The sequence below is a fragment of the Pipistrellus hanaki genome (assembly GCF_964339955.1).
Source record: "Pipistrellus hanaki genome assembly, chromosome: 2".
NCBI lineage: Eukaryota > Metazoa > Chordata > Mammalia > Chiroptera > Vespertilionidae > Pipistrellus > Pipistrellus hanaki.
This window is the reverse complement of record NC_140504.1, coordinates 175763888-175790398: the sequence shown is the minus strand read 5'-3', so window position 1 is coordinate 175790398 and position 26511 is coordinate 175763888. Positions and strand designations below refer to the sequence as shown.

At 61.6% G+C, this 26511-nt stretch overlaps 1 protein-coding gene across 1 annotated transcript; it reads left to right on the top strand.

The window, feature by feature from the left end:
- The first annotated feature begins 944 nt into the window (after positions 1-944).
- BMP8A (bone morphogenetic protein 8a) lies at positions 945-26502 on the top strand. The gene is made up of 7 exons (XM_084874651.1): positions 945-1631; positions 13868-14057; positions 14414-14562; positions 18898-19098; positions 19948-20027; positions 20518-20628; positions 22688-26502. The coding sequence occupies exons 1-7, from the start codon at positions 1298-1300 to the stop codon at positions 22835-22837; spliced, it is 1215 nt and encodes a 404-aa protein (XP_084730777.1). The 5' UTR covers positions 945-1297; the 3' UTR covers positions 22838-26502.
- The last annotated feature ends 9 nt before the right edge of the window (positions 26503-26511 follow it).

Genomic DNA, 26511 nt, shown 5'->3' with positions numbered 1-26511 from the left:
GTGACCCCTTTCTCTCCACACAAGTCAATCCTGGAGTTTCCCGGAGGGGCCTCCTCTTGCAAGCCACTGAGGGCCTTGACAATTAAGATGGTGCCAAGGCGGTTCCCAGGCCTGGGGAAGGGTCCCGGAGCTCCTTGACAGGGCTGGAGGCGGGTGCACCAGGCACAGCCCAGGAGATTGCACTCATAAATAGGTGGAAGACAGGACGGGCAAGGGGGCGGCCTGCAGCGCTGGCAGGAGTCAGGAGGGTGGGGGTCCCTGCAGCAGCGATAGAGCAGGCTTCCAGGAAGGAGAAGCTCTAAGCGACGACGCACCCAAAAGGACTGCAGGGAAGGCGCTGGGAGGCCGGCCAGGAGCTGCGGTGGAGGGGATCCTGGGCTCAGCTGTGCTGGCGGAAGAAGGCACCCATTCCTGGGCTTGGCTCTTAGGAGGACTGGGTGAGGCTGTGGGTGGAGGGAGGCTCCTAAGAGCCCAGGCACCCACGGAGCCCTTCCAGACGGCAATGAGGCCTCATTTCGGGTTCTGGGGTTGCACAGCGCACAGAGGCGGGGCTGCCGAGCCATCCGCTGGCCAGACCTAGACTCAGAGTTCCACCTGGCGGGGGCGCTCAAGGACACGCCCCGCGGGAGCGCAGGTTATTGGTTTCTCCGGATCCGGCCGCTACCCTGAGCCCTCGGACAGCGGCCCCAAGCCGCCCGATGGCGCGGCCAGCGGCTGCGAGGGCGCCCGGGACGACCCTGACGACCCGACAGCTGGTCCTCGTGCCCCCGGTCGGATCTGCCCACCGCCCATCAGGTCGCACCTCCCGGGCGCACCGCCCACAACAGCAATGACAGCGCCCGGCTCTCACCGGGTAGGTGGGTTCCCGGCCTTGGCCCCGCCCCTTCCAGCGCCCCATTGGTCAGACCCGGAGGGGCGGGGCCAGGAGGGCGGGGCCCGAAGGCCGGACGCCGGACCTGGCCGCCGACGGGCGCGAGGCAGAGCCCGCGGGTTGTGCTGAGGAAGCTCGCGGGCCCGCACCGCCCCGAGCGCCCGGACTGCGCGGCGGCGGCGCAGACACAGTGCCCGCGGCCCGCGGTCCCCGAGGAGCTTCTGACTCGGTGTTGGCGTCCACGCCGCCGGCCCAGCGCCGCGACAGGTGCCGCGCGGGTTCTCTGGGACCGCGCTGCCGCCGCGGGCAACTCCCGCCCGTCCGTCCCGCGACCCCCAGCGCAGCCGCCGCGCGCCGTCGGGGGAGCCTCCGCCCGGGCCGCGGCGCAGCGGATGCCCGTCGGGTGAGCGCGGCGCCCCGCCCGCCATGGCCGCGCGCCCCGGGCCGCTGTGGCTGCTGGGGCTGGCGCTGTGCGCGCTGAGCGGCGGCGGCCCCGGCCCGCGCCCCCCGCCCGGCGGCCCGCCCCGCCGCCTGGGCCCGCGCGAGCGCCGCGACCTGCAGCGCGAGATCCTGGCGGTGCTCGGGCTGCCCGGCCGCCCCCGGCCCCGCGCGCCGCCCGCCGCCGCCCGGCTGCCCGCGTCCGCGCCGCTCTTCATGCTGGACCTCTACCACGCCATGGCCGGCGACGACGACGAGGACGGCGGCCCCCGCGAGCGGCGCCTGGGCCGCGCCGACCTGGTCATGAGCTTCGTCAACGTGGGTGAGTGCGGCTCCGGGGCGGCGGGACCCCGGGGCCGGGGCTCCGGAGGCCGCGCGTGCGGGCGGGAGCCGTCCGCCCCGGGGCGGCCCCTCGGCGGGAGCACGGCGGCGGGGACGGCGCCCAGCCTGGACGGCGGTGCCCGGCGGGGACCGGGGGCCGTGAGGGGGACAGGGCCCCGCAGGGAGCGGGAGCCCGGGTCCGCGGGGCCGGTCTGAGGGCCGGGCCGGTGAGCCGTGGGCCGTCGGGGCGGACGCAGGAATTGGAGTCCCGGGGCAAGTACCGTCACCGCCGCCAAACACACCCAGAGGCGGAATCCCGGGGCGGCAGGTGCACTGGGCAGTGCCGGGAAGACAGGCTGGTCCCGGAGACGATGAGTAAACAGCGGTGATGCTGTCGCTGAGATAGGGCAGCCGGGGAGAGGGACAAAGTTCACGGCAGAACGCCCGTCACAGCACCCAGATGAGCGGGGAGAGGAGAGCCCGGGTCCTGGGTCCGCAGCGGCCGCCGGGCAGCCTGTAGGCGGCGCTGTGGCGGTCAGTCCGGTGGGAAGGCGGGGACTCAGCTCAGGGGGCGTCTGTGGTCCCCAGAGGAGGACAGTGAGGCTGGGAGAGGCATTGTCACGCCCAGGACAGCAGGGCCTCTCCGTGCCCAGCGGGAAGGCTCAGGTTGGTACTTCATCGGGGCACCAGGCTCTCAGGGTGGAGGGAGCTTTCAGAGTGGTCCAGGCAGAGGAGCCCAGGGGATGGAGCAGCAGCAGGAATTGTGAGGTCCTCAGCCATTTGCTTCCTGCAGGAGGGCAGGAAGAGGGACAGCCAGGGAGGGCTGGCGGTGGGCTGAGGTGGGGCAGTGAGCAGTCGGAGGCAGCTGTTCGCTTCTGCAGAGAGCCCAGTGCCAGGCACAGGGCTTGGGTCACTGGCTCTGGATGCTGCCTTCCTGGTTAGAGGGCAGGGTGGGGACTAGGGACAGAGTGTGTGTGGAACTGAGGCTGGAGCTCTGTACTTGGGACAAGCTGACCCGGGGCTCGGGACCAAGACGAGCTGTGGATGGAGTCACCGGGAAAATGCCCCCCAGGGAGCCATCTTCCAGAGTGAGTCACCGCCCAGCCCATGTGCTGCTTCAGCCGGCATCCCCTGGGTCAAGGCGTGCACAGCCCTAATGGGAGCTGCTGCTGTGAATCAAGCAGGGCCTTGAGCTCAGGAAGACCTGGCTCCCTCCTGACTCTGCTGTGTGATCTTAGGCCAGTCCTGCCCCTCTCTGAGCCTCAGGCCCCTCCTTGTACAAGGGCCCTAGTGACCAGTGCATCCCCAGCGTTGTGGTGTGACTGGTTGACACTTGGGAGGAGCAGAAAGTCAGCCCCCTCTTTGAGGGTGAACCTGGGCCTCGCCGCTGACTCGGGTCCCTCCCAGCTACTGCCCAGCCCTGGGTCAGATGTGACAGGAACGTCCCCATGTGTGTTATACACACGTGAAAACCAGACACAGATTTTAAAAGCCAGGCAAAGGCGTTTCCACCGATTTTTAGAATGAAAACCAGCATTTGAACATCCATAGCTCTAGAACTCCTTGTTTCACCCATGCAGCTCCATGCGAAGCTGTTTTACCAGCCTCGTTTCATGGGCTCAGAGAGGTTGAATGGCCAGCCCAGGCCACACAGCATGTCCATGTCATCATCTAGGCTGAGGATCCCAAACCCCAGCTTCTTCCTCCCCCATCTCTGTGTCCCATAGACCTCAGGCCTGTGAGAGCAACAGGCTGGTCCTCGTTCCGTGGAGCCCAGCTGTGGGCGGGCCCGGCCAGCTGACAGAGGGACCTCTTTATTCTGGCACACTAATTGCACTAGCAGAACTCTCAGTGAGAGTGGCTTTAACTGGTAATTACCTAGACTGATGTGGGGATTAGACACCTCGCAGGACTCTTTTCTTGTTTGGAGGCCCAGGCCCCAGGCTCCTGAGCCACACGGAGTCTAATAGCAGAGACGCTGTGCTGTCAGCTCCCACGCTCCGGCTCCCACACCTGCTGCCTCCTGCTCCACCTCTCCTATCGGCCTCATCTGGCTCCTGAGAAGCCAGGCCTGGTGCCCGCCAGGTCCCCGACCAGCAGTGGCAGTTAGTGGGACCCAGTGGCCATGGACTTCTCACGGGCCTCCAGCACATGGTCCAGGCCTTGTGTCCGAGCAGATACTTCTGGAGCCCGTGTCATGACTGTGCCCATGTTCGGAGGCCAGGGCTGTGGTCAGAACTGGTGGCCCTACCTGGCCTGTCTGTCAATCTCATCCATGTAGAATCTTGGCTTCCCATGGCCAGGAAACAGTAATGGGTACAAACCGATACCTACGTGGGGAAGACAGAGCCTGTCTCGTGTCACCTGGGCTCAGCGAGCGGAGAGAAGGCAACACCTTGTCCAGTCGGAGCTGCTATGGATTCCTCCACCTCCTGGTCAGGTCCTTCTCTTCTCAGGGCCTCTGGGCTCCCGTCTGGTCTATAGTGATGGTGTCAGGAAAACGAGGGGCCTCCCAGCTCTGACCCTGAGGCTCTGTGGGTGGTACCTTCTAACAACACGACCCCATTCCTTCTGCGCACATGTGTGACTGGCTGCACCTCAGCCATCTCAGGTCGATCCAGCCCCTCCTGAGGAGCAAAGAGGCAGGAAGGACCAATTCTGCTGCTGAATCCTCCACCTCATGTCAGTGTGGTGACAGGTGTTCCTCTTCCAGATTGAGAAACTGAGGCATGGGCGGCACTGCAGGCAGAAGTCCTCCAGAAATCACTGGAGCATCTTCCCTTTTGTCCTGACCCTTCCCTGCGCCAGACCGATTTCTTCCTGCGTCTCCGGTGACAGAGGACAGCGGTGTGGACAAACCGGGGCTGTTGTATTTGGGAGAGGCGGGGCTTGCTGGGAGTGAGGGGTCTGGCCCAGGCCCTGCTCAGCCCTGTGACCTTGAAGAGCTGCCTCTTTACCTCCATGAGCCCCAGGCCACTTTCTTTGGTTCTTCACTAGGGAATGCTTCCATTTTTTTCACCAATTCACTGAGCAAATGGTCATGTGGCACCTGCTCTGTGCCAGGCACAGTTGTAGTTGCTGAGACATGGCAGTGAGCAAAGCAAAGCCCCTGCCGGGTGGACCTGTCCTTGTAATGGGAAAGACAAATGACAAACACAGGAGCCACAGAGGCGACCGTCAAGTCTAGACAGTGACACCCCCATCTGGACACAGGACGGGGTGGGCAGGGGGGAGTAGACAGGACTGGGCTCAGGGTGCTGACCTGGGACCCAGACGGAATTTGCATGCTGCCTACTCTTAGTGTGACCTGGACTTTCCAGTCCACCTCTCAGAGCCTCAGTTTCCTCTTCTGTAAAGGCCAAATGAACGTGGTGACAGAAATGACAAAGTGGCTGCCTGAGGGGACTGGCTGGTAGGACTCCCAGGGGCACTCATGTCATATGTGCCTGTGTGGTCTGAATCCTGTGTAATGAGCATGTGTTTTTTTGTAAGCCCCAAACAATAGACACTTTAAAAACAGGATTCTCAGTTTACAACATGCACTCAGTTCAGTCCAGGTTAGAGGCCCTTACTGGACCTAATGATGGGCCACGGTACCCACCGTAAGGGACTGATCCGGGATCATGTGAGATGACACCCAGGCATGACCTCAGCCCAGACCTCCACATCTGTTCCTTCACTGCCCTCTCATAGATACTGTCATATCTTTGTGAAGGAGAAGAATGAGGCTCAGAGACGGTCCTTGATTTTCCCAAGGCCACCCAGCAGGTGGTCTCCCTGCCTGTACATCCTCTGCTCTTCTCCTACATAGAAGCTGCCTCTCCCCCCACCCCGAGGCCTGGCCCATCATTAGGTCCAGTAAGGGCCTCTGACCTGGACTGGACTGAGTGCATGTTGTAAACTGAGAATCCTGTTTTTAAAGTGTCTATTGTTTGGGGGCTTACAAAAATTACACAGGATTCAGACCACACAGGCACATGTGACATGAGTGCCCCTGGGAGTCCTACCAGCCAGTCCCCTCAGGCAGCCACTTTGTCATTTCTGTCACCACGCTCATTTGGCCTGTTCTTTGAAGTTCATGTGAACGGAAGCATATGGTGCCTAGTCTTGTGTGTGGTTATTTTTTTCTTTTAATATATTTTTTAATATTGTATTGATTTTTTATAGAGAGGAAGGGAGAGGGATAAAGAGCTAGAAACATCGATGAGAGAGAAACATCGATCAGCTGCCTCCCGCACACCCCGCACTGGAAATGTGCCCGCAACCAAGGTACATGCCCCGACCAGAATCAAACCTGGGACCTTTCAGTCCGCAGCCTGACACTGTATCCACTGAGCCAAATAGTCAGGGCTTGTGTGTGGTTTTTCACTCAACATAATATTGTTGAGGTTTATCCACGAAGTTATATCTATAGGGTATGAATAAAGCTCCTCTGAGCATTCTTGGACTCATCCCTCCATGGCTACATCAAACTGGGGTGCTCACTCCAACTCTGCCAAATTCCGTGAGACTTTACACAAGTTCCTTTTAGGGTCTCTGACCCTCCCTTCCTCACTCTTAAGACACCTTTAATGTGCAGAAGGCTACCTTCCGGGTTGAGTAGGACTGAGCGAAACGTGCAGTGAGGCCGACTGGAGGCCCATCTCATGGTCAGAACTTCATAGGTGGGAGCTGGTTCATACATTACCCCCTACTTCAGTGCCTTTGCTCGTGTTATACCCTCTGCAGAGACTACACTCACCTCCATGTCTGTTTTTAAAGGGGGCAGGCAGGGGTTTCCATAAACCTGACTCTCCCCACCCCCCACTCCTCCCAAAGAGCCAGGCTCCTTCCTGGTTGTTGGTCACTTTCTGCCTGTTGATTCAGGGGTGTGTCTGCCCTCTTTATCCTCCTCCCCCGGAGACCATGAACCACTGAGAGCAGGGACCATCTGACTCTTCCTGTTCCCTCCTGCCCCTTCTGCCAGGCCTGGTCTCTGTGGGCCAAGGTGGAGGAGAGGAATTCAGCGGGAGGCAGGGCGGGCCCCGGTGAAGGAGCCTGGCCTGGCCGCTGGGGAGAGCAGGGCCAGCCCTCTCTGCCTTTTCAGACACTGACAGAGGGTCATTGTGTCCTGGGTCCTCCCCTGGGACCCTGAGTCCCTGAGGGTCCTGCTTGGAGGGGGGCGGCTGCCGCAGGCATCTCAGGGCACCTGTTGGTGGAAGAACCTGCAGACAGGTGACCCCGTCCCAGTGTTGTCACCCAGAGGAACCCCAGGCCACTCCTTTTACGTCAGCTCGAGTCTGAGAGTCCACGTGAAGGACCCTCCCCTGACATGGGACACCTGGCGAGTCTCTGCCCCTCTGGGCCTCAGTTTCCCCATCGGTGCAGGCCTGCCCTGAAGGCTTGTGCAGCTCCGACCACAGAATGTGCCCAGCCCCTGCCTCCCGACGGGGCTGCTCCGGGGGTGAGCGCAGAGTGGGGGCTCAGGCGGCCACCTCCTCAGGGAACACGTCCCCACGGGAGAGAGGATGTGTCCCCGAGGCCGCGTCTTTCCGGAAAACGCCCACAGTTCCGTGCTTTCCCGGCCTGCCCCGGCGGGCTCGCACCCCTGGCTCCCACCTCCTTGGGGCTATTCTTGGCCTTGGCAGGCCTGATGTGGCGGAGTGTGCGGTGTCCCCTTTAATTTGGGGTCTGAAGCCGGCTGAGGCCGGAGGGTAATTATGTGTGCAGAGCCGTTTATGGAAAGAGCTCCGAAAAGAGTCCGTAATGAGAACTGACTAAAAATACCGCAGCCTGAGACCTGGGCCTCCTCTCGGCAGCGCTGAGATTTCTGGAGGGGGAAGCCCTTCGGGGTGCAGAATCGATCGGTGATCAATTCCTCGGCTCCCCCGTGGGCCTGCACCGGCTGTGGGGACCGGGTCTGTTTTGGTCTGAAGTGGGCCCGTCGGCCTCCATTACCGATAGGACCAGCCAGACAGGCCCAGCCTGTCCGCCTCCGGGACCCGGGGTGGGGGGTGGGGGGGTGCCCTGCCCTCTGCCTTGGGGCCGGCAAGTCCCACAGCAAAGTGAGACCCGTGCGTGGCCTCTATGGAGACGCTGTGACAGGAAGCCTCTCCCAGAACAGCTGCAGAGCCCTCGCCCACAGCTGGGGAGCTGGGCCCCAGCCACTGTCCTGGGGACCAGGAGTCTTTGTGGGGAAGGGGCCTGGATCCCCTCTGGCCCCTGGAAGACGGGGTTTAACAAGTGGGCCTTTGTGGTGCATGGGATGATGTTCACCAACTGAGCCACCCGGCCAGGGCCTCTTCCACCTCTTCATATGACTGGACCCTTTCCTCCTCCAAGCTGGACTATGTCCCCCTCGTTTCCCAGGATTCAGGATGGTGAACTGAGTCCTAGCAGAGGTTCTCAGCTCCCAGACGTTTGTCACTGTCTAGAACGTTTTTGCTTGTTAGGATCCGGGAGGAGAAGGCACTGTGGGCAGACACTGGGGATGCTGCTAACCTCCCCGCACTCGGGGCAGCCCACAGCAGGGATGTGGCCCGAAAGGTCAGCAGAGCCGAGGACGAGAAATCGGTTCCAAAGCAAAGTGCTTGAAGATGAGGGCGATGTGAACAGACAGACAGTCACATGCTGCCGGCGCTATTCTCTGTGATACTCAGGTTGCCCGTTTCGACCATACGGAGCCTCGTCAGGTTGCCGTCTGAGTGCTTTTACCTCCTCGGAGTCTCGGAGCACTTCTTGCTTCCTGGTTCGAGATGTTCCAGGCTCTGTGCATGCATGTCCTGCCCTGGGCGGGAAACTGGGTGGGACTCTCCCAAAGTGGTAAAGTGGGTCCCTGAGGCGGCTCTCTGGGCAGGAGGTGCCCCTGCCCCGGCGTGGCCATCGTTTCTGAGCCTTTTCAGTAGCAAAGCTAGAGAATATGTGTTTCCTATGAGGAAAAAATCATGACCTCAAACTCATATTTCCAATTCAAATATAGGCTTTTAAGTTTCACTTATTTATTTTTAAAAATATAGTTTTATTGATTTCAGAGAGGAAGGGAGAGGGAGAGAGAGAGATAAACATTAATGATGAAAATCAAGAATAATTGATCGGCTCCCTCCTGCATGCCCCCTCCTGGGGATCGAGCGAACCTGCAACCCCGGGCATGTGCTCTTGACCGGAATCAAACCAGGGACTCTTCAGTCCATAGGCGGACGCTCTATCCCCTGAGCAGCCAAACCTGCTAGGATGGTTTTACTTACATCTTCAATTTTGTATTTCTATTTCTTTTGGGCTGAATAACTCAGTCCTAACCACATTAATATATTGTTTACTTTGTTCCACAATCTGATGTGCTTGGAAGGAGACATCACTTCTGTGGCATTCTTCTCCGAAATCCATCATTTCAACCGTATCTAATAAGAAAGCATCAGATAGACTCACACGGAGGGACATGCAACAAAGTAACTGACCAGTGCTCCTCTGAAGGGTCAAGGTCATGGAAGACAAGGAAAGAAAAGCAGTTGTGACAAAGGACAAAACAACTAAATGAGATGTGGCATCCTATATTGGATCCTGGAATAGAAAAAGCACATTAGGCCGAAGCCGGTTTGGCTCAGTGGTAGAGCGTCGGTCTGCGGACTGAAAGGTCCCGGGTTCGATTCCGGTCAAGGGCATGTACCTTGGTTGCGGGCACATCCCCGGTGGGGGGTGTGCAAGAGGCAGCTGGTCGATGTTAACATCGATGTTTCTATCTCTCTATCTCTCTCCCTTCCTCTCTGTAAAAAAATCAATAAAATATATTTTAAAAAATAAAAAAGAAAATAAAAGAAAAAAGAAAAAGCACATTAGTGGGAAAACTGGTAAAATGCAAGGAAAGTCAATATTTAGTTAATGGTATTGTACCAATACCAATTTCCTGTTTTAATAGTTATACTATGGTTTGCTTATGTAAGCTGTTATCATCAGGGGAAGCTGGGCAAAGTGCATGTAGGAAGTGTGTGTACTATTCTTCCAACAACTTTTCTCTGAATCTAAATAACCTAAAACTGTTACAACAGAGAGTGAGCCCCACACCCCACTCCGTACTGTACCCAGTGCCACTGTATCCTTGACGGCGCTCATCACATACAGTGACCATGTCTGTTTACTTTCTTGTTTGCTACCCGACTTCCCGCACTGCGCACTCGCTGGTGGCAGGCTGGCCCAGCTTGTCTGCGGTTTCCCCAGACCTAGCGGCTTGCCTGCAGTAAGCACTGCTTTCAAATGTGTCAAATGAATGAGTGAATGGATGAATGAGTAAATGAATATCCTGGATGTGACCAGGAAAGACCGAGTGCTCTTAGAAAGCCTCCAGTGCATGAGAAGGTGGCATAATCAGAAGTCGTCTGTCACATGCCCAGAAGGGAATTATGGCCAAAGCCGGTTTGGCTCAGTGGATAGAGCGTCAGCCTGCGGACTGAAAAGTCCCACGTTCGATTCCGGTCAAGGGCATGTACCTTGGTTGTGGGCACATCCCCAGTAGGGTGTGTGCAAGAGGCAGCTGATCGATGATTCTCTATCATCGATGTTTCTAACTCTCTCTCTCTCTCTTCCTCTCTGTAAAAAAATCAATAAAATATATTTTTTAAAAAGAAGGGAATTATGTGCCCCCCAGATTTTGCAGATGGGAGAAGTAATTTATTACCCAGAAACCTTGCTCCAGACGCCAGTGATTCCCATCCCCCACCCGCGCCACCTCGAAGAGAGGACTCCTGGCAGGACATACCTCAGATGTCCGGGATCCAGAGCAGAGGCCAGGCAGGGAGTGCCCCCTGTCCCCTGCCCAGCCTGTCTGAACCTGCCAGGGGACCTGAAATGAACTTCCCAACCCCACAACCAGCAGCAAAATTTTATACCGGGAAAGCCCGAGAAGTCACGTTGTACAGACCTTGGCTTTTCCCAGAAATTCCTCTGAGGATCATCAACCAATAGCAGCAGGTTGGGGAGCAGCCACGGGCCAAGTCCAACAAGGTGGGGAAGGGGGGCGGTCCCCTGCCATGGAAGGAGCCCACACGGTGAGAACGTCTGGGTTCCCTCTCCGTGTGTGGAAGGAAGCGTGGGAGCAGAGAGGTGTGGTGAGCTCTGTCCTTTGAGCTGGATGGTAAGGAATCTTCAGCCTTTCATGAAGAAAGGTCCGTTTCTGCTTTGTGCCCGAGCCAGAATGGGGGTGATGGCCCTGGGCATTGTGAGGGGCACCACCCTGAGCCTGGGCATCTTTGGGAGACTCCGGACCCTGGCGGTGGGGAGGTGGAGGCCGCGCATGAGGAGGTACTGGGAAGGGAACACCCTTGAATAACATGTGACAGGTACTTGCTGGACCATCACTGAGTGCCGGCGATAGCAGCAAACGTGGCTTTTTGCAATCTCATGAGACGTGGTGTCAAATGGACATTTTCCCGATGTGGATTCTGAAGCCCTGGCGATCAGGTGCCTGACAAAGGCCGGCCCGGTGAAACGGAGGCACCTGGAAGCCATCCACATGCCTTTGAGCTGAATGGATACGTTCGCTGTTCTATAACCTCTCCTCTGTACTTTTATTCTGAAACGGACAGTGAATGGCTCCGTTTTCTCCCCCGTGGCTCTTGAGTCTCACACATGGAGCTCCTGATGGTGCTGGCAGGATGTTGTCCCTTTGATACACGAATTAAGTTCAGAAATTGCAGGCCAGCACCTGTCCCTGGCGCCGGGGGAAGAGCCATGGCTCCCATCTCACCAGCCCTGCCTTTGCCACGCCCTTCGCAGACCTGCATGTGGAGCTCCTCGTATCCCCAGTCACCAACGAGGAGACGGAGCCCACGCAGGGAAAGGACTGGGAGGCTGGGACCGGAAGCGCCAGCTGCAGGCCAGACATCTACACTTCCCAGCCTCCCAGGAACCACCACAGGGGAAGCTCCAGGTCCCATCAGACACTGTTCTTCACTCAGCTTTTGAGGAGAAGTATCTTCCCCACCCCAGAGAAGCAACCTCAGAAACACTCTACGTCCACAGAGTTCCAGCAAAGAGACGGGGCACGCCCCTGGGCCAGTTACAGTAATGTCTGATGTAATGCTAGATCCCAGAAAGCTTTATCTGTTTCTGATGAAAAGCATTCTTTTTCTACAAGTTCACCATCTTCCAAGGTTTGCTGGGAGCAGCCAGGGGGCAGTTTCCTGTGCTGGAGCTCCTGGTGGTTCATCAAAACACAGGCCGGACGTTCGGGAGGGGAGTCCGTTCCCCCGTCAGGTGAACAAGGTGCTCCTGACCCAGCAGGGCAGGGAGGCCGCCTGGCTCAGTGCCCACTGGGGCTGGCAGGTTTGCGGCTGGCTCCCTCAGTCCCCGGGTCCAACATGGGAATCAGCCTCAGGCCTGCAGACAGCGACCCAGTGACCCACCCGTCAGTCCCCTGGCCTGGGGACAGATGCTCATACGATGCTTGGAGAGGGTCCGGTGGAGGGTGTGAAGGAACGACAGCCTTCACTCTCTGTGCCACCCCCTGTGACGGCCAGCAGCCTGGGCCTCTCCCATCCCGCGGGCCTGGGTTCTTACACGGCCACGTCATGGACATGGGCGTGTGGTCCCTGAATCGCGGGAATCGTCACCAGAGTCGAGCGTGTGCATGTGTCTGCGGAGGCCCCTGCCCTCCACGCCCGGCCTGTGCGGGAGGACCCGGGGCCACCGGTGTCTCTGAACCGCCTGGCTCCCGTGGGCACTTGCTGCGTGTCCCGCTTCCTGCCTGACCACGGACACTCTCTCCTCTCCTCCCGTCCGGGAATGGAACACTCATCTCCTGCCCAAGCGTGTGTCTGCTGGCCCGCCCAGCACAGCTGTGTGCCCGGCCACCGCCGGCCCAGGCTCCCACCAGAGGACAGGACGTGCTCCCACATCCGCCTCTGCCCCCAGCCGGACTGTGGTCACCGGGCCCAGTAGCCAGAGAGGCTTTTTAAAGAGACTCGCAGACGTGTAATTAAAATCTCGGTGTTGGGTTTGGGGGAAGGTGCTGGGCGGCTCCCGCCCCTGCTTTCCGGAAACACAGATTTGCAGTGTTTGAAAGCGACCAGAGGCTAAAGTGAGACGGCCCTAAATACACTGTCCTGGGCGTTTCCGGCCGCCGGGCGAGGGGGATCAGTTCGGCACCAGCGGCCTCTCGCCCAGAGTGTTGGACCAGGCCCCGCGGCGGAGCCACCGGGGGCCCCTCCAGCCCATGCTTCACCCGCTCCACCACAGCCTCCTCACCCCCCCCCTGCTGCCTGCTGCCCCGAGCCCGGGCCCCCACCGGCCAGAGGCACAGCCCTGCTCCTAGGCCGGATCCCCAACTCTCCGCAGTCAGGCCCCCGCCAGCCTCAGCCTGTACCCCACCCTCCGATCTGTGGTGGCCCTGGCCCACTCAGCCTGGGCATTCGATTCCCCTCTGCCTGGAAAGCCCTCCCTGCCACTCCCCACCCGCCCAGATGTCATCCCAGCCTCTGGGGCCAGTTCAGATGGCACCTCCTCCAGGAAGCCCGCTCAGATGGCACCTCCTCCAGGAAGCCCGCTCAGATCCCACCACGGGGCCTCCGCCTCCCCGGCACTGACTGGGCCCCCCCAGGGGCTGTCACTCCCACCTTGCTGCTTGTTCCTCCCCATCGCTCCCTCTGGCCCCCTCCTCCTTCCCCTTGCTCCAAGAGGACCCTGCCCCCCTGCGCCCTCCGCTGTGTTCTATGGCTGTTGTCTCCCTGTCTGTGCCGTCAGCTCTCCGCTCCAGGCCTTTGCTCACAGTGTCCCTTCCTCTGCAGCATCCTTATCCTGTGACCTCGGGGTGAACTCACTGTCCCCCTCCAGGCCCGGCTCCACTGTCAGCTGTGAGCGCTCACGTCCCACGTTCCGTCCACACACCGGGGGCTCTGAGCACTCAGTCATGTCCCCGCCGCCACGCGGCCTCTTCCCCTCGGGTCTGAAGTCCGTCTCCAGAGGAGGGGCCTGTCCTCTCTGCCTCATCTGAGGGCCAGAGACAGAAGGGGGCTGGGCCGGACCTGCTGGGTGGAGGCTGGGGGGCCAGAAACGGGGCTGCCCTTGTTGGCCCCCCTGTGCATCAGGTGCTGTGCTGGGCACCTCGCTGCAGGGCCCCGGGCCTCTCAGCATGGGGGGCAGAGCCGGGGGCAGGCCCATTCCCCAGGGAGGGAATGCCTCTCCCAGGCTGTCCCGGCCCCTGGTCCCCCCGGGCCCTGCACCCAGGAGCCCGAGCCCAGAGCCCGAGCCAGCAGCCGCTTTGTCTTGCAGTGGAGCTCGACCGCTCCCTGGGCCACCCGGAGCCCCACTGGAAGGAGTTCCACTTCGACCTGACCCAGATCCCGGCGGGGGAGGCGCTCACTGCGGCCGAGTTCCGGATCTACAAGCTGCCCAGCGCCCACCTGCTCAACAGGACCCTCCACATCAGCCTGTTCGAGGTGGTCAGAGAGCGGGCCAACAGGTGCCTGTCCCCCCGCCCCCGTCACTCTGGGTGTGTCCGGCCCAGCCCTGGGGACAGACAGGCTTCCTGGGAGCCCCCTCCGAGAGGAAGGATGCTTGGACCAAGGCCCTGGCCTCTGGCTTCAACCCCTCCCTGCCGTCCTGGCTGTGGGACCTTGGACGGGGCACTGAGCTCCCAGCCTCAGTTTCCCCATCTGTCCCCGGGGGCGGCGCACCTTCCTAGGTAGATGCAGTGAGAGAGGCAGTGAGGCACCCGGCTCAGGGCCAGGAGGGTCGGCGCCCAGGAGCGGTCCCCAGGGGCACAGGAACACGGAGGCAGCGGTGCGGCTCCGGTTAATTGTTCTTTCGTATCCACAGGGAGTCTGACTTGTTCTTTTTGGATCTTCAGACGCTCCAAGCTGAGGACGAGGGCTGGCTGGTGCTGGACGTGACAGCAGCCAGTGACCACTGGTTGCTGAACCGCAGCAAGGACCTGGGACTGCGCCTCTACCTGGAGACAGAGGACGGTGAGGACGGGCGGCAGCGCCCCTTCTCCGCGGGCTCTGGTCAGAGGGCCCGGGCTGCAGCCCAGCCCTGCAGCTTTCTCCCTGTGACCCCGCAGGTTGCTCACCCTCCGAGCCGTTTCTCACCTGGGGAGGAGCCTTCAGGCAGTCTCTCACCCACGGGGGTTAGGGCGGAGCCTCCTCCATCCCAGGTAGTGGGCGTGGGGAGCCCGAAGGAGCCCCAGATCGCGGGTGTGACCACAAGGGCCGCGTGGCGGGAGCAGAGGGTCCAGGAGAGGCTGGAAGGAGAGGAGCCGAGAGGCAGCAGCGGGCACTCCGCGTTGGGGAAACCAGCGTGAGGGGGCAGTGCTTAGGGAGCTGCGTGAACGTCACAGCATGGAGGACGGCAGGGTCTGATCTAGCTTTCCATAGGAGATCTCTCAGGGAGGCGTGATCACTCCCCCCGTAGTGTGGGCAGCCCCTGGTGACGGGCCTCCCTGAGGACAGTGTGTCGGGAGGGAGGTGACTGGACGGTGGGAAAGCTGACCTGCGCCACCTCAGCCAGGCCATCAGGGCTCCTGTGGAAACTCATTGGGCTCCCGTGTCCCCTGGGTGTGAGGGCATGGGAGGCTCTTCTCCTCCGGGGTCTTCTCCCCAAACCACAACCCCAGTGTCGCCACGAGAAAAACATCAGACAAACCGTATTGAAGGGCAGCCTGCAGACGGCCTGAACTGGCAAGGCCACCAAAAGCCAGGGCGGCCTGAGGATGGCCACAGCCCCGGGTGCCGGAGGAGCTGTAAGGGCTCAGTGCCCGTGGGGTCCGGACGGGATCCTGGGGAGAAAAGGACCTTGGGGAAAGCCGAATAAGTGAAATCTGAGTAAAGCATGCTGTTTAGGTAAGAAGGTATCAGTATTGGCTTATTAGTTGACGCAAATGCACAATAGTAATTGAAATTTATCATTTCCCAGGGGACACTGCGTCTGGGTATAGGGAATTCTCTGTATAAGCACCTTTGCAATTTTTTGTACATCTCAACTATTGTAAAGTAAGAGCTTTGCTTATTGTCTGCACAAAGTGAGCACCCTGACCTCCCTCCCTCCCTTCCTCTCTCTAAAAATCAATAAAAACACATCCTCGGTTGAGGATAATAATAATAAAATTTTAAAACCAAAAAAAAACACCATAAATGTCAGTACGTGGTGGGAAGACATGCTGTCTAATGAAAGATTTTCTCCTTTGGCCCTTCTGACTTTTCTGCTGGGCCTTTCATTTTGTTGCTAAATGTAGTTTCCCGTAGCCTCACCTCCTCTTCCCGCACGCCTCCTCCTCCTCCTCGTAGCTCAGTGGATGCTCCAGGAGGAAGGGAGGACCACCGCGGAGGGACGTGACCTGGTGGTGGAGAGCTGGCAGGGAGAGGTGCCCTGGGGTTTCCTCCATAAACAGCCCGCCCGTGTGATGCCAAGGCTGTGGCTGTGACAGGAGGCGTTCTGGAAAGCTAACCGATGGCTCCGATGGTTTTCTCACCTGGACTCACAGTGCTCCTGTGTCCTAGCAGACACTGTCCTCCCTCCTGCTGTGGAGCCTGAACCGGCCTCTTGCTAATATTCTCTTGCAATCCAAGAGGGGCTCGAGGTATTTCATCCTGAGTCCTCAGTCTCAAAGACTTGGAGAAAAGTGAGTTTGTATGTGTGTGTTTGGAGGGGGGGAATCTGGCAGCGGCTTTAAGCCCCTCCCCAACACACACACACACACACACACACACACACACACACACACACACACACACGGAGCTTGCACTTCCTACGCATGGCTCTAGGGGGCGCACAGCCAACATGAGCTCCTGGGTGAGAACAGGAAGCTCCAGCTGGTCCAGGAAGGCCTTTCAGGGAGGCCTCGTAGGGGCCTCATCCCCAGGAAGGGACAGTCCTGGGATGGAGGTGGGAGAGCTTGGCCTGGCACAGCTGGGGAGGCGCATGAGAGGACCGGATAGGCAGGTGAGCTGCCCAGACATCGGCTCTGAAGGGGCAGGCTCAGAGGTGGATGAGGCTGGAGGCCCCTGGGGCCCACCTGCTCAGAGGAGCAGCGTCTCCCGTCCTGCGTGGCCACAGCTCCAGGCATGGCCACGCACACCCCTCACCTGCACAGGGGACAGTGTGCCTGCCCGCACCTCAGGTCAGGTCTAGAGGCCCCAGAGGCTCCTAAGCGCCCCTCTCGGCCTTTCTGGAAAGGGGCCTGTCAGAGTGGGCAGCCGAGGGCCCACCAGGAAGACGGCCAGGGGCAGGCAGGGCGCCTGCTCAGGGTGGAGGGAGAGGAGCTCTGGGCTCCGGAAGGGGGGCCGGGGGGCCATTCCCAGGCCTCCCAGGTTAGACCGTCTGAAAAACGGGGGTCAGTCCCCTAGTCCAGCCCCCTGCCCCAGACCGGCCTCTGCGGGGCGTGCTGGGTGGCAGGATTGTCCTGGCTGGTTGCAGCTTGGGGACCTTGAGCAGGTGCTGCTCACTGGGCCTCGGTTGCTGCTTCTGTGCAATGGAACCAGGACCAGCTGCTCCAGGACCCTCAGGCAGGCTCCCCGTGCCCACAGGCTGCCTCCGGGACGGGCGGCCTCCGTGGCGCTGCCTAGTGGATCTGTGTCCTCCCTGCACCCAGGACACCCCAATGAGATCCTCACAGACAGTTGCACAAAGAAAAGCAAACAGTGAGCACAGCCCAGGGCAGGTCCTCCGGGCCCAGGGGGCAGGGCTGTCCAGGGAACAGGGACCGGGCAGCGGCACACACAGGCTGGAGGGCTGCTGGGCCCTGGGCGGCCCCTGAGTCAGCCAGGCCGTGGAGCTCCACTCCGGTGCCACCTGACAACAGGCGCCCATCTGCTCGTGCTCCGTGGCCGCCTTGTCCTGGCCTCACTGGCCTGTCCCCTCTGCTCGCAGAGCTTTCATGTGGCCTGTGGCCTGTGTCCTCGCAGTTCCCCTGCGTCCTCCTGACTGCGACTCGCCGGGACCCAAACTCCCAAATGCTTCTGTCTGGGCCCCTTCCAGCAACAGCGCCGGCAGCGTCAGCTCCTGTCTTAGCAGGTTCAGTCCCGCCTGGAGCCTCTGATGGGCCCAGAGCCTTGTTCTGTGGCGGTGATGTTATAGGTCAAAGGTTGGTCTTAGGATTCATTAGGTGTTGGATTCACTAAGGCCCGTGGACACAGGTCTAAAGCTCAGCTGGTTAAGAGCTGACCTTTGAGCAGGAGTGTGGGAGGGGCCGGCCATGTCCTTGGCCTGTGTGTCTACTGGAGGCTCATGTTAGACCTGCTGACGGCACAAGTGTACATACCTATGTGTGTGTGCATCTGTATGTGTGTGTATGTGGACATGGGTGTGCGTGACCGTGTGTGTCCGTGGTGCAGCGTTGAGGGGAACGCACACGGCAGTGGAAGGGCGGTCACCGTGTTTGAGAAACAAAAACGAGTTGGTTCTCGCGCTCCTGCTCACATTCCACAGGAAAAGAAAGTGAAGAGGTTCTGTCTCATTCTCTTCTTTACAACGAGAGCCAGGAAGTAACCTACACGCCTAGCGATAAGCTAGTCTCAGTGAATTCTGGGAACGGGGGACATTTTCCTCAGAAGCTCCCCACGTTGTTTCATTGCTGCGACGGTGACAGCATTGCGAGGTCCCGGGGGACAGGAGGAGGCCAGAAGGAGGGGTCCTGGTAGCCTGGAGGTGGCAGGCTGAGGAGTGTTCTCACAGAGGCCGTGGTGAAACCCGTGTTTCTGGACCCGCCATTCCGAGGCGGAGGCCCCAGCATGGCCCTGCCCGCGGCCTCCTTCCTTCCCAACCAGGACCCGGGCCCGTGGACAGAGCGTGGCTCCGGGATCGGCCCGGCCCGGCTGAGGCCGCTCTGGGCCTCTGGTCCCTTCTCCGCCCGCTGAGCCGCCTGTCGGTGGCGGCAGGAAGCAGGAGGGCCTCGCCCTGGCAGCTGCGCCAACCAGCCGGTGCCCTCGGTCCCGGGACATCCCGGATGGAGGAGGCGGGAAGGGGTCTCGGGCCCAGGAGTCCTCAGACCGCGGTGGGCGGCTGCCGTGTGGCTCTGACGTCACTGATGCCGACCCTGGTCCGCGGGCTCCTCCGGGCTCCTCAGCCCGCTGCGGGACCGGGGCTGGGTGTGGATCGGCCTTCGGGTGCGGGCAGCCAGCCACGGGGCCCCTCAGGCCGCAGCCCTCACGCTTCCAGCCCCCGGGCCCCCGCAGAGCCGCTGTGCCCGCTCAGAGCTGCTGTGCCCGCTCAGAGCCGCTGTGCTCGATCAGAGCCGCTGTGCCCGCTCAGAGCCGCTGTGCCCGCCCGGAGCCGGGCCCTCGGTGACCCTCCTCTCTCTGTCGCAGGGCGCAGCGTGGACCCGGGCCTGGCCGGGCTGCTGGGGCGCCGGGCCCCGCGCTCCAAACAGCCGTTCATGGTCACGTTCTTCAGGGCGAGCCCTGGCCCCGGCCCCATCCGGGCGCCCCGGGCGGTGCGGCCCCTGAGGCGGCGGCTGCTGAAGAAGACCAACGAGCTGCCGCAGCCCCACCGGCTCCCGGGCATCTTCGGTGAGTCCGGGCCGGGCCGAGGCTGTGGCCCAGGACCCAGGGTGGCGGCAGAGCCCTCTGGCCCTCACGAGGGGTCACCCTCCAGCCCCCCTCCGACACCCTCCCTGCCCCAGGCCCCTGTGGACGGCCATGCCCTGTCTCTCAGGCCTCCCTGCCCCTGGAGTCCCCTCTGTGCCTCCCGAGCTCCATCAGAACCAGGTGCCCTTCCCCCTGGCAGCGCCCCCTGTGCCCGGCTCCCTCCCCGGCTCCCTCCCCGGCTCCCTCCCCGGCTCCCTGTGCCCGGCTCCCTCCCCGGCTCCCTCCCCGGCTCCCTCCCCGGCCGCCTCCCCGGCTCCCTCCCCGGCCCCCTCCCCGGCTCCCTCCCCGGCTCCCTGCAGGACGCACAGTTGTTTGGGGGAAGGTCTCCCCACCAGGCGAGACCCTCGGAACGGGGGACGGGCCTCACCCGGCCGTGTGCCTCTTTCTTTCATGGGAGTCAGCCCCTGCTTGGCCTTCACATGAGCCCCTGGACCTGTGCGGGTGTGGAGGACGGTGGGGGGAGGCAGGGGTGTCTCAGGAGGGAAGGGGATGCCCCGCCTGGGGGCAGAAGGCCCCTGGCTGTTTATTGACACCAGGAGGCCCACAGGCTGAAGCCGGGAGGCCGGGTGGCGGGCAGGGCTTCCTCTGGAGCCGCTGGGAGCCATCGAAGGCTCTGATTGGCCGGACACCAGCAGAGCTGCAGGGACGGGCGCCGTGGGCCCAGGGGCTTAGTTTCCACCATTCACTTTCCCACAAACGTGCCCCGAGGGCATCCCCGCCCGAGCCCGTCAGCGGCTCAGAGGCCCGGAGAGACCTTCCGTCTGTCCGCAGATGGCGCCCACGGCTCCCCCGGGCGGCAGGTGTGCCAGCGGCACGAGCTCTACGTCAGCTTCCAGGACCTGGGCTGGCTGGTAAGGCCACTCTCCCCCACATGAGGGCCCCGGAGGCCACGTGTCTCCAGGAGGGGTAGACTTGGGTTGTTTTTTTCATGTATTATTTTCTTCTGGGTTTTCCATGTGTTCTGAAAGGAGAATGTGATACTTTTATGGTGAAAAGGTGCTTTTTGGTAAAAACTGAAAATGGAGACGACCTGCCTCCCGAGCCATAAAATGTCAGGGTACAAAGGGACCCCGAGGCCAGGCTGCCGAGCCTCTGTGCCTCTGCAGGAAGCAGCTGTGGGAGGCGGGGGCGGGGCAGCAGGAGGACCTGTCCGCTGAGGGTCTTGGGGTGGATGCCAGGCTTGGGGGGGAGGGGAGGAGGGGGGTCTGCTCAGGGGGCTGAGGGTGAGTGACAGGTCCCTGAGGCTGAGGGAGGGAGGGGGAGGGGCAGCCCTGATCCTCCTGTGACAGGGGCTGGTGGGAGGGGCCACATGGTGGGACTCACCTTCTCCATCCCCACCAGGACTGGGTCATCGCCCCCCAAGGCTACTCGGCCTATTACTGCGAGGGGGAGTGCTCCTTCCCGCTGGACTCCTGCATGAACGCCACCAACCACGCCATCGTGCAGTCCCTGGTCAGTGCCCAGCCCGTGCGGCCGGCCGGGGCGGGCGCCGAGGAGGGGCGCGGGCAGCCTGGGGGGGGGGGCCTGCTCGTCTCAGGTTCTCACGTGGAACCTCGGCTGAGTGCGCGTGTCGTTCAGCTCCCACACCGTGCAGGAGCGGGTCCCCGAGCGGCCAGCCTGCGTCTGCAGACTCCCTGCTGGTGCACACACACTCACACTCACACACACACACACACTCACACATTCACACTCACACACACACACATCCCCTCTCTCTCTCTCTCTCTCTCTCACACACACACACACACATGTGCACACATGCACGTGGGGACCTGCAGGTATGTGTGGTCATCACACACACACACACACACACACACTCTCTGTCTCTGTCTCTCTCTCTCTGCCCCCCCCTCTCACACACACACACACACACGTGTGTGTGTGTGTGTGCACACATGCATGTGGGGACCTGTAGTTATGTGTGCTGGTCACATGAACACACGCACAGAACAGATGTGCATTCCACCCGGGTGCCTGTGCACTCTGAACACGTGTGCCCATGTGCACGGGATTGTTCAACCTCAAGTGACGTGCACACGGGTGAGAGACGGCGTGTGCTCACACCCCTCACGGTGAGTCGGGAGAGTCACCATCGCCCCGAGCGCAGGGCTCTCCGCTCAGAAAGGCTGCAGCCCTGAGGCCCGGCCTCTCCGGCTCCCAGGCCAGGACAGGCCTCCCGCTCCCCTCAGAGCCCCTGGCCGGCGCCCGGGCGGTGCTGCCGGTTCCTCTCACGTGGGCCTCTGAATGCCGGGCCGACACCTCCTGTGGAGGCTGAGCTGGGAGCAGTGGCCCCCGTCCGGTCTGGCTGACATCCCTGCCGCGGCCTCGGCTTCCCCAGTGGCTGCAGAGGCGCCCTGGGCCCCCGGCCAGCCCAGTGCCCGCTGACCGTCCTGGCCGGCTGGCTCAGAGCGGGCTCCCGGGACAAGTGGGCGTTGGGGAACAGGGACCAGACTGCGGGCGGGTCCCCATCAGAAAGCTTCCCCGGGTCCTGCAGCCCCGCAGGGCTGGGCTTCCCCCGCTCCTGGGCCCTCGGAGCGGCCCCCACACCCGGCTGGAAGCCGGTTCCTCCCTCTCCTGCCCCCAAGCCCGGGGCCCGTCGGTGGGGCCTGACCTGGAGGCAAGCTAACTCTGCTCATCCTGCCAAGTCGCAGGACAAATATTTGTGTGGAGCCGAAATAGCCCCACAACCAGGCTCTTTCTTGGGGAGCAGCTCAGGCCGAGGGAGCAGGCTCACCACCCGGCCCCAGTCCCGCCCAGCCCCGTGGCCTGTGCGCGCTGCTCGTCACCTCCCAGTCAGACCCGCCGAGCAGCTGTCAGGAGGGTGCACGGTGCTTTGAGAAATGACGGTGTTGAACCCCAGGGGTGAAGCTAGAATCCGAGGCTTTGTCAGCGGCTCCATGAACAAGCTGGGGGGGGGGAGGGGGAGACAGGCCACAAACAAGGGCCGGACAGGCATGGTCAGGTCATTGCAGGAGCCAGAGAAGCCCGGTCAGTGTGGCTCAGAGGTTGAGCGCCGACCCATGAACCAGGAGGTCACAGCTTGGCTCTTGGTCAGGGCAGGTGCCTCGGTTGAGGGATCGATCCCCAGTAGGGGACGTGCAGGAGGCAGCTGATCAATGATTCTCTCTCATCATTGATGTGCCTATCTCTCCCTCCCCCTTCCTCTTTGAAATCAATAAGAACATTTTTTTAAAGAAGCCAAGAAGAGGGAAGAGTGGAGGGGGTTCTGGGAGGGGGGCTGTGCTGCAGGGGCCTCGGGCATAGGACCTGCCATCAGGTGCCTTGTGTGCTGGGACCAGCAGGGCCCTCAGGTCTGAGGGGAGTGGGTGTGGCGGGGAGCTGACAGGTGCCCAGGCTGTGCCCTGAGGGCCCAGGGCGGGGCAGGGGTCAGGGAGAGCAGATTTCCACGTCACACCGCCCTGGCTGTGGCTGGAGTGGGCGGGGCAGGGCCAGGCGCTGGGCGGGTGCGGAGAAGGCCCGGTGCTCACCCTCTGCCCGCCGCCCCCGGCAGGTGCACCTGCTGAAGCCGGACGCTGTGCCCAAGGCGTGCTGCGCGCCCACCAAGCTGAGCGCCACCTCCGTGCTCTACTACGACAGCAGCAACAACGTCATCCTGCGCAAGCACCGCAACATGGTGGTCAAGGCCTGCGGCTGCCACTGAGGCCGGCGGCCGCTGCAGCGCCTCCCGCCGGTCAGCCCCGCTCCAGAGGCTGCGATCCTCCAGTGCCGCCATAGCTCTGGAGAGGGCAAAGAGAGGGCTCTCCTATTCAGCCAGGGCCTGGTCGGTCCTCTCCAGGCCCCTGGCCCCTCCGGGGATCTGCGGATTGTCCCACCGCCCCCCGTAGGGACACGTGCACATGGCAGCCGCGGCGTCGGCGCAGGAGGCCTCGCTTAGGACTGTCCTTGGCCTTCGTGGCCCGCACTGTGGACGACCACAGCCAGTCTGAGCGGATGACTGGCTGGTTGGGCCAGGGTTCCAGGGTAGGAGCAGGGGTTGCCTCTACCCAGGAAAACATGGGCATTCCCAGGGCCTAGTTAGACACGTGCAAGGCCTCGGCAGTGAGCACAGAAGAACAACAAGCCGGATGGGCTCCTGCCCTCGGCCTGCCCTCCTGCCTGGAGAGGTGTGACTCCCAGAGAAGCAAGAAATCTCAGGGCTCCCAGTCCCCGCACGGCCCCCGCGTGGGGCTCAGCACTGGGCAAGGACAGCCTGCCGGAGTCTCAGCAGACTCGCAGCGCGGACCTCACCACTGCCCGGCCTCCCGCCCGCGGCCCTCAGTGAGCACCCAGGTTCTTTCCCCGCTGGACGTGGAGAGGGTCTCAGAAACCCCAACACAAACCTTCCGGAGTTGAAACGAACAGGTTTCCGCCCCTCCCGTGCTAAGGAGCAATGCATCCCGGGAGCAGAGGGCCCAGGCCACCTCTGGCCAGGCATGGGGCAGGGCTGGCACTGCCGGTGTCTGCCGGGGTCTAGAAGGTAGGAACAGCCCGGCCACCTGTGTCCTGTGTCTCGGGGCCTGTGAGCCAGAGAAGAGGCCCCTGTCCCGGGGGAGTGCCAGGCAGCCATTAGGGGAGCCGGGTGGGAAGGTTCCCGGAAACCACTGTTGTCCTTGGAGCAGCCGAGGCGGTGGGAGTGTTTATTTGATTTCGGACTTGCTCACCCTGTAATTTACCTGCTGGAGCAGACAGTCCAGCTGCCTGAACCCTGAAATACCGGGTCGTTAATAGCAGATCCTGGGCCCACCCCAACCCACAGGCGCAGCCCACAGAGGCAGCAAGACCCGTGTGCCCAAGGACGCACGTCCCTGGGGTCCACTCTGCCCCCTGAGGGCGGCTCCGGGAGAGCCGGTCTGGGGCAGGGTGGAGGCTGGGCCAGGCGGCAGGACAGCAGCCCCCATCCCTGGACTGGGCGGTACTCTGAGAGTGAGAGCCGGGGAACAGGCCCTCCCTGTGTACACAGATGGGCCCAGGCTGTCTGGAAGGCAGGGAGCTCCCCACTCGCCGGGGCTTTGAGCTCAGGCTGGCAGGGATTGGCCAGGCACTGGTGGGAATGTCAGGAGATCCGTATTCTGGTTCCAACTCAGCCAGCCACTGACCCGCTTACAGTCTGAACCAGCCCCCGTCCCGGTTCAGGCTTGTTTCCCCTCCGTGACAGGAGCCCACAGGACTCTCATCTCCAGAGGCCTTGGGAGGACGAGCCTGCCACCCTCCCCTCGTCTCAGAGCCAGGTCCCAGCGGCCAAGGACACCAGACCTGGACCCACTGAGCACCTCCCTGCTTTCAGCGCCAGGGCAGGGGGGGCCTGGACAGTGCCGACAGGTGCCAGTGTCTGCTCTCTGCTGAGCCTCAGACCACTCGGCACAGCTCAGGGTGCCAGGAGGGTGCGTGAGATGAACATTTTAAAGATGCAGCCTGCCTCGCCCAGCGGGACAGGAATGAGACATGAATCCCTTCCTGCCCACACCATCCAATGGAAAAGGCCTGGGGGAAGGGAGACGATACAGACACAAAGCTGGAGGGGGCAGCGCTGTTACCAAGGCCACTTTGTCTGGTTGCCTAGCAGCCAGTCTGGCTGGTTGCCTGGCAGCCAGGTTACATAGGAGGCTGCTCGTCAGAAGCATGAATGAGGGCGCCTCGGGCCCACTGGCAGCCAAGTAAACACTGACCCCGAGGATGCAGACAGGCGAGTGGGCCACTCCGGGGGGGGGGGGGGGGGGGGAGCTGCTGTTCTCGGCAATCAGACAGCCCTGGCCGATGCCAGCTTATCAGGCACAGCTCTTGTCTTTCATGTGTGTGGGGAAGTGGGTAACATGCCCCGAGAAATTCCCTACAATTTCACAGGCAAGGAGGCTATTACCGGGAGACCGCAGGTCTGAGCCAGGAGACCTGGCACCAAACCCGGCGCCGCCTCGTTAATCTGAGTCCTGTAACCTGCGTTAGCGGTCCTCCCCGGGGGAAAGGGGATGGGACCAGGTCTGTTCACAGCACTTGGCACATCTGAACATGTGTGTGCAGGGAGCAGCATCTGTGAGTGCTCTTACTTCCAAACCCTTGGCAAAGGTGGCCTCCACGTGTGCCTACTCACACTCTGCCGAGTCTCAGGGCCACACCCGGACACCTGGAGTGCTGCTGTCTTCAAAGCTGTGCTCGCCCCAAAACCCTGAGCTCGGCGAACTGTGCTTGTTTTAAGCCGGGTGAGGGCGGGCTGCACCTCCCTGCCTGCGCAGGAGCCCTGGCCAGCAGTCCCACCCGCGGCCTCGTGGGAAGTGGAAGGGAACAGCTTTGTGGGTTTCTCTTCCTGGGAGCCCTGAGCAGCCATTTGACTCTCTGCTAAGTTTTCCCTCGCTTAAGAAAATATTAATTCCATGTATGCTGGGGAACACATAACCCCACCACAGAGAAAACGATTATTAATGATTCATCCAGCCTTTTTTATTGGCACATGTATGTCTTTATTCATGAGACACAGGTATTTTTCAAAGTAAGGATCATATTCTATGCACTGCTTGGTGATCTGACTTATTGAATTTATGATATATTCTGAAATTATTAAATATTCTTTGAAAACATGATTTAAGCAGCATTCCACATCTCTTCTGGGTTTTCTCTTACAAACCAGGTCGCAGCAGCCCTCACCAGAGGATGGGGGAGGGTTCCTGGGCTGGCCCTGCCCCCTCACCGGAGTCTCAGGGTCAACACCTGCACAAGGGTCATGGTGGACCGGGGGAGGGGGGGGGGGCTTCTGGGGAAGCTCTTGCACAGCCCGGGGGTGAGCAACCAGCACCCTATTGTCCCACCCACCAGCCTCCTGGCCAGTCTGTGTTCCCCCCTTCCCAGGACACCAGGGAGGCCCTGTGAGTGACGAGGTCCCCACAGCCTCTCCCTGGTCCCTCAGGGTGAGGCCAGCCCTCCCTCCTGGGGCCTGGCCAGCCTGCTCCATGTGGCAGCATGTCACGCCCAGACTAGCCACGCGGAGTCCGTCACACCAGCCTGCATAGCTCCTGCAAAGGGATGGACGAGCCCACTCTGGCATCGGGAGCCCACTGCATGGCCCACAGTGTTCCCAGCAGACCCTCGCTGCATGGCCTAGGCATCCGCTCACAGACGGTCAGTCACAGCTGGCAGGACCCCAGGCACAGACCTCCCCCCGTCTAACGAGGGCTGGTCCCGGGGCACAGACCCTCCCCCCCACCCCCCCCCGTCTAACGAGGGCCGGGCCCGGGGCACAGACAACCTCCCCCCCGCCCCCCCGTCTAACGAGGGCTGGGCCCGGGGCACAGACCCCGGTTAACGAGGGCCGGGGCTGCGGGTCCTGGGTGGCCGTGCTGTGCAGAG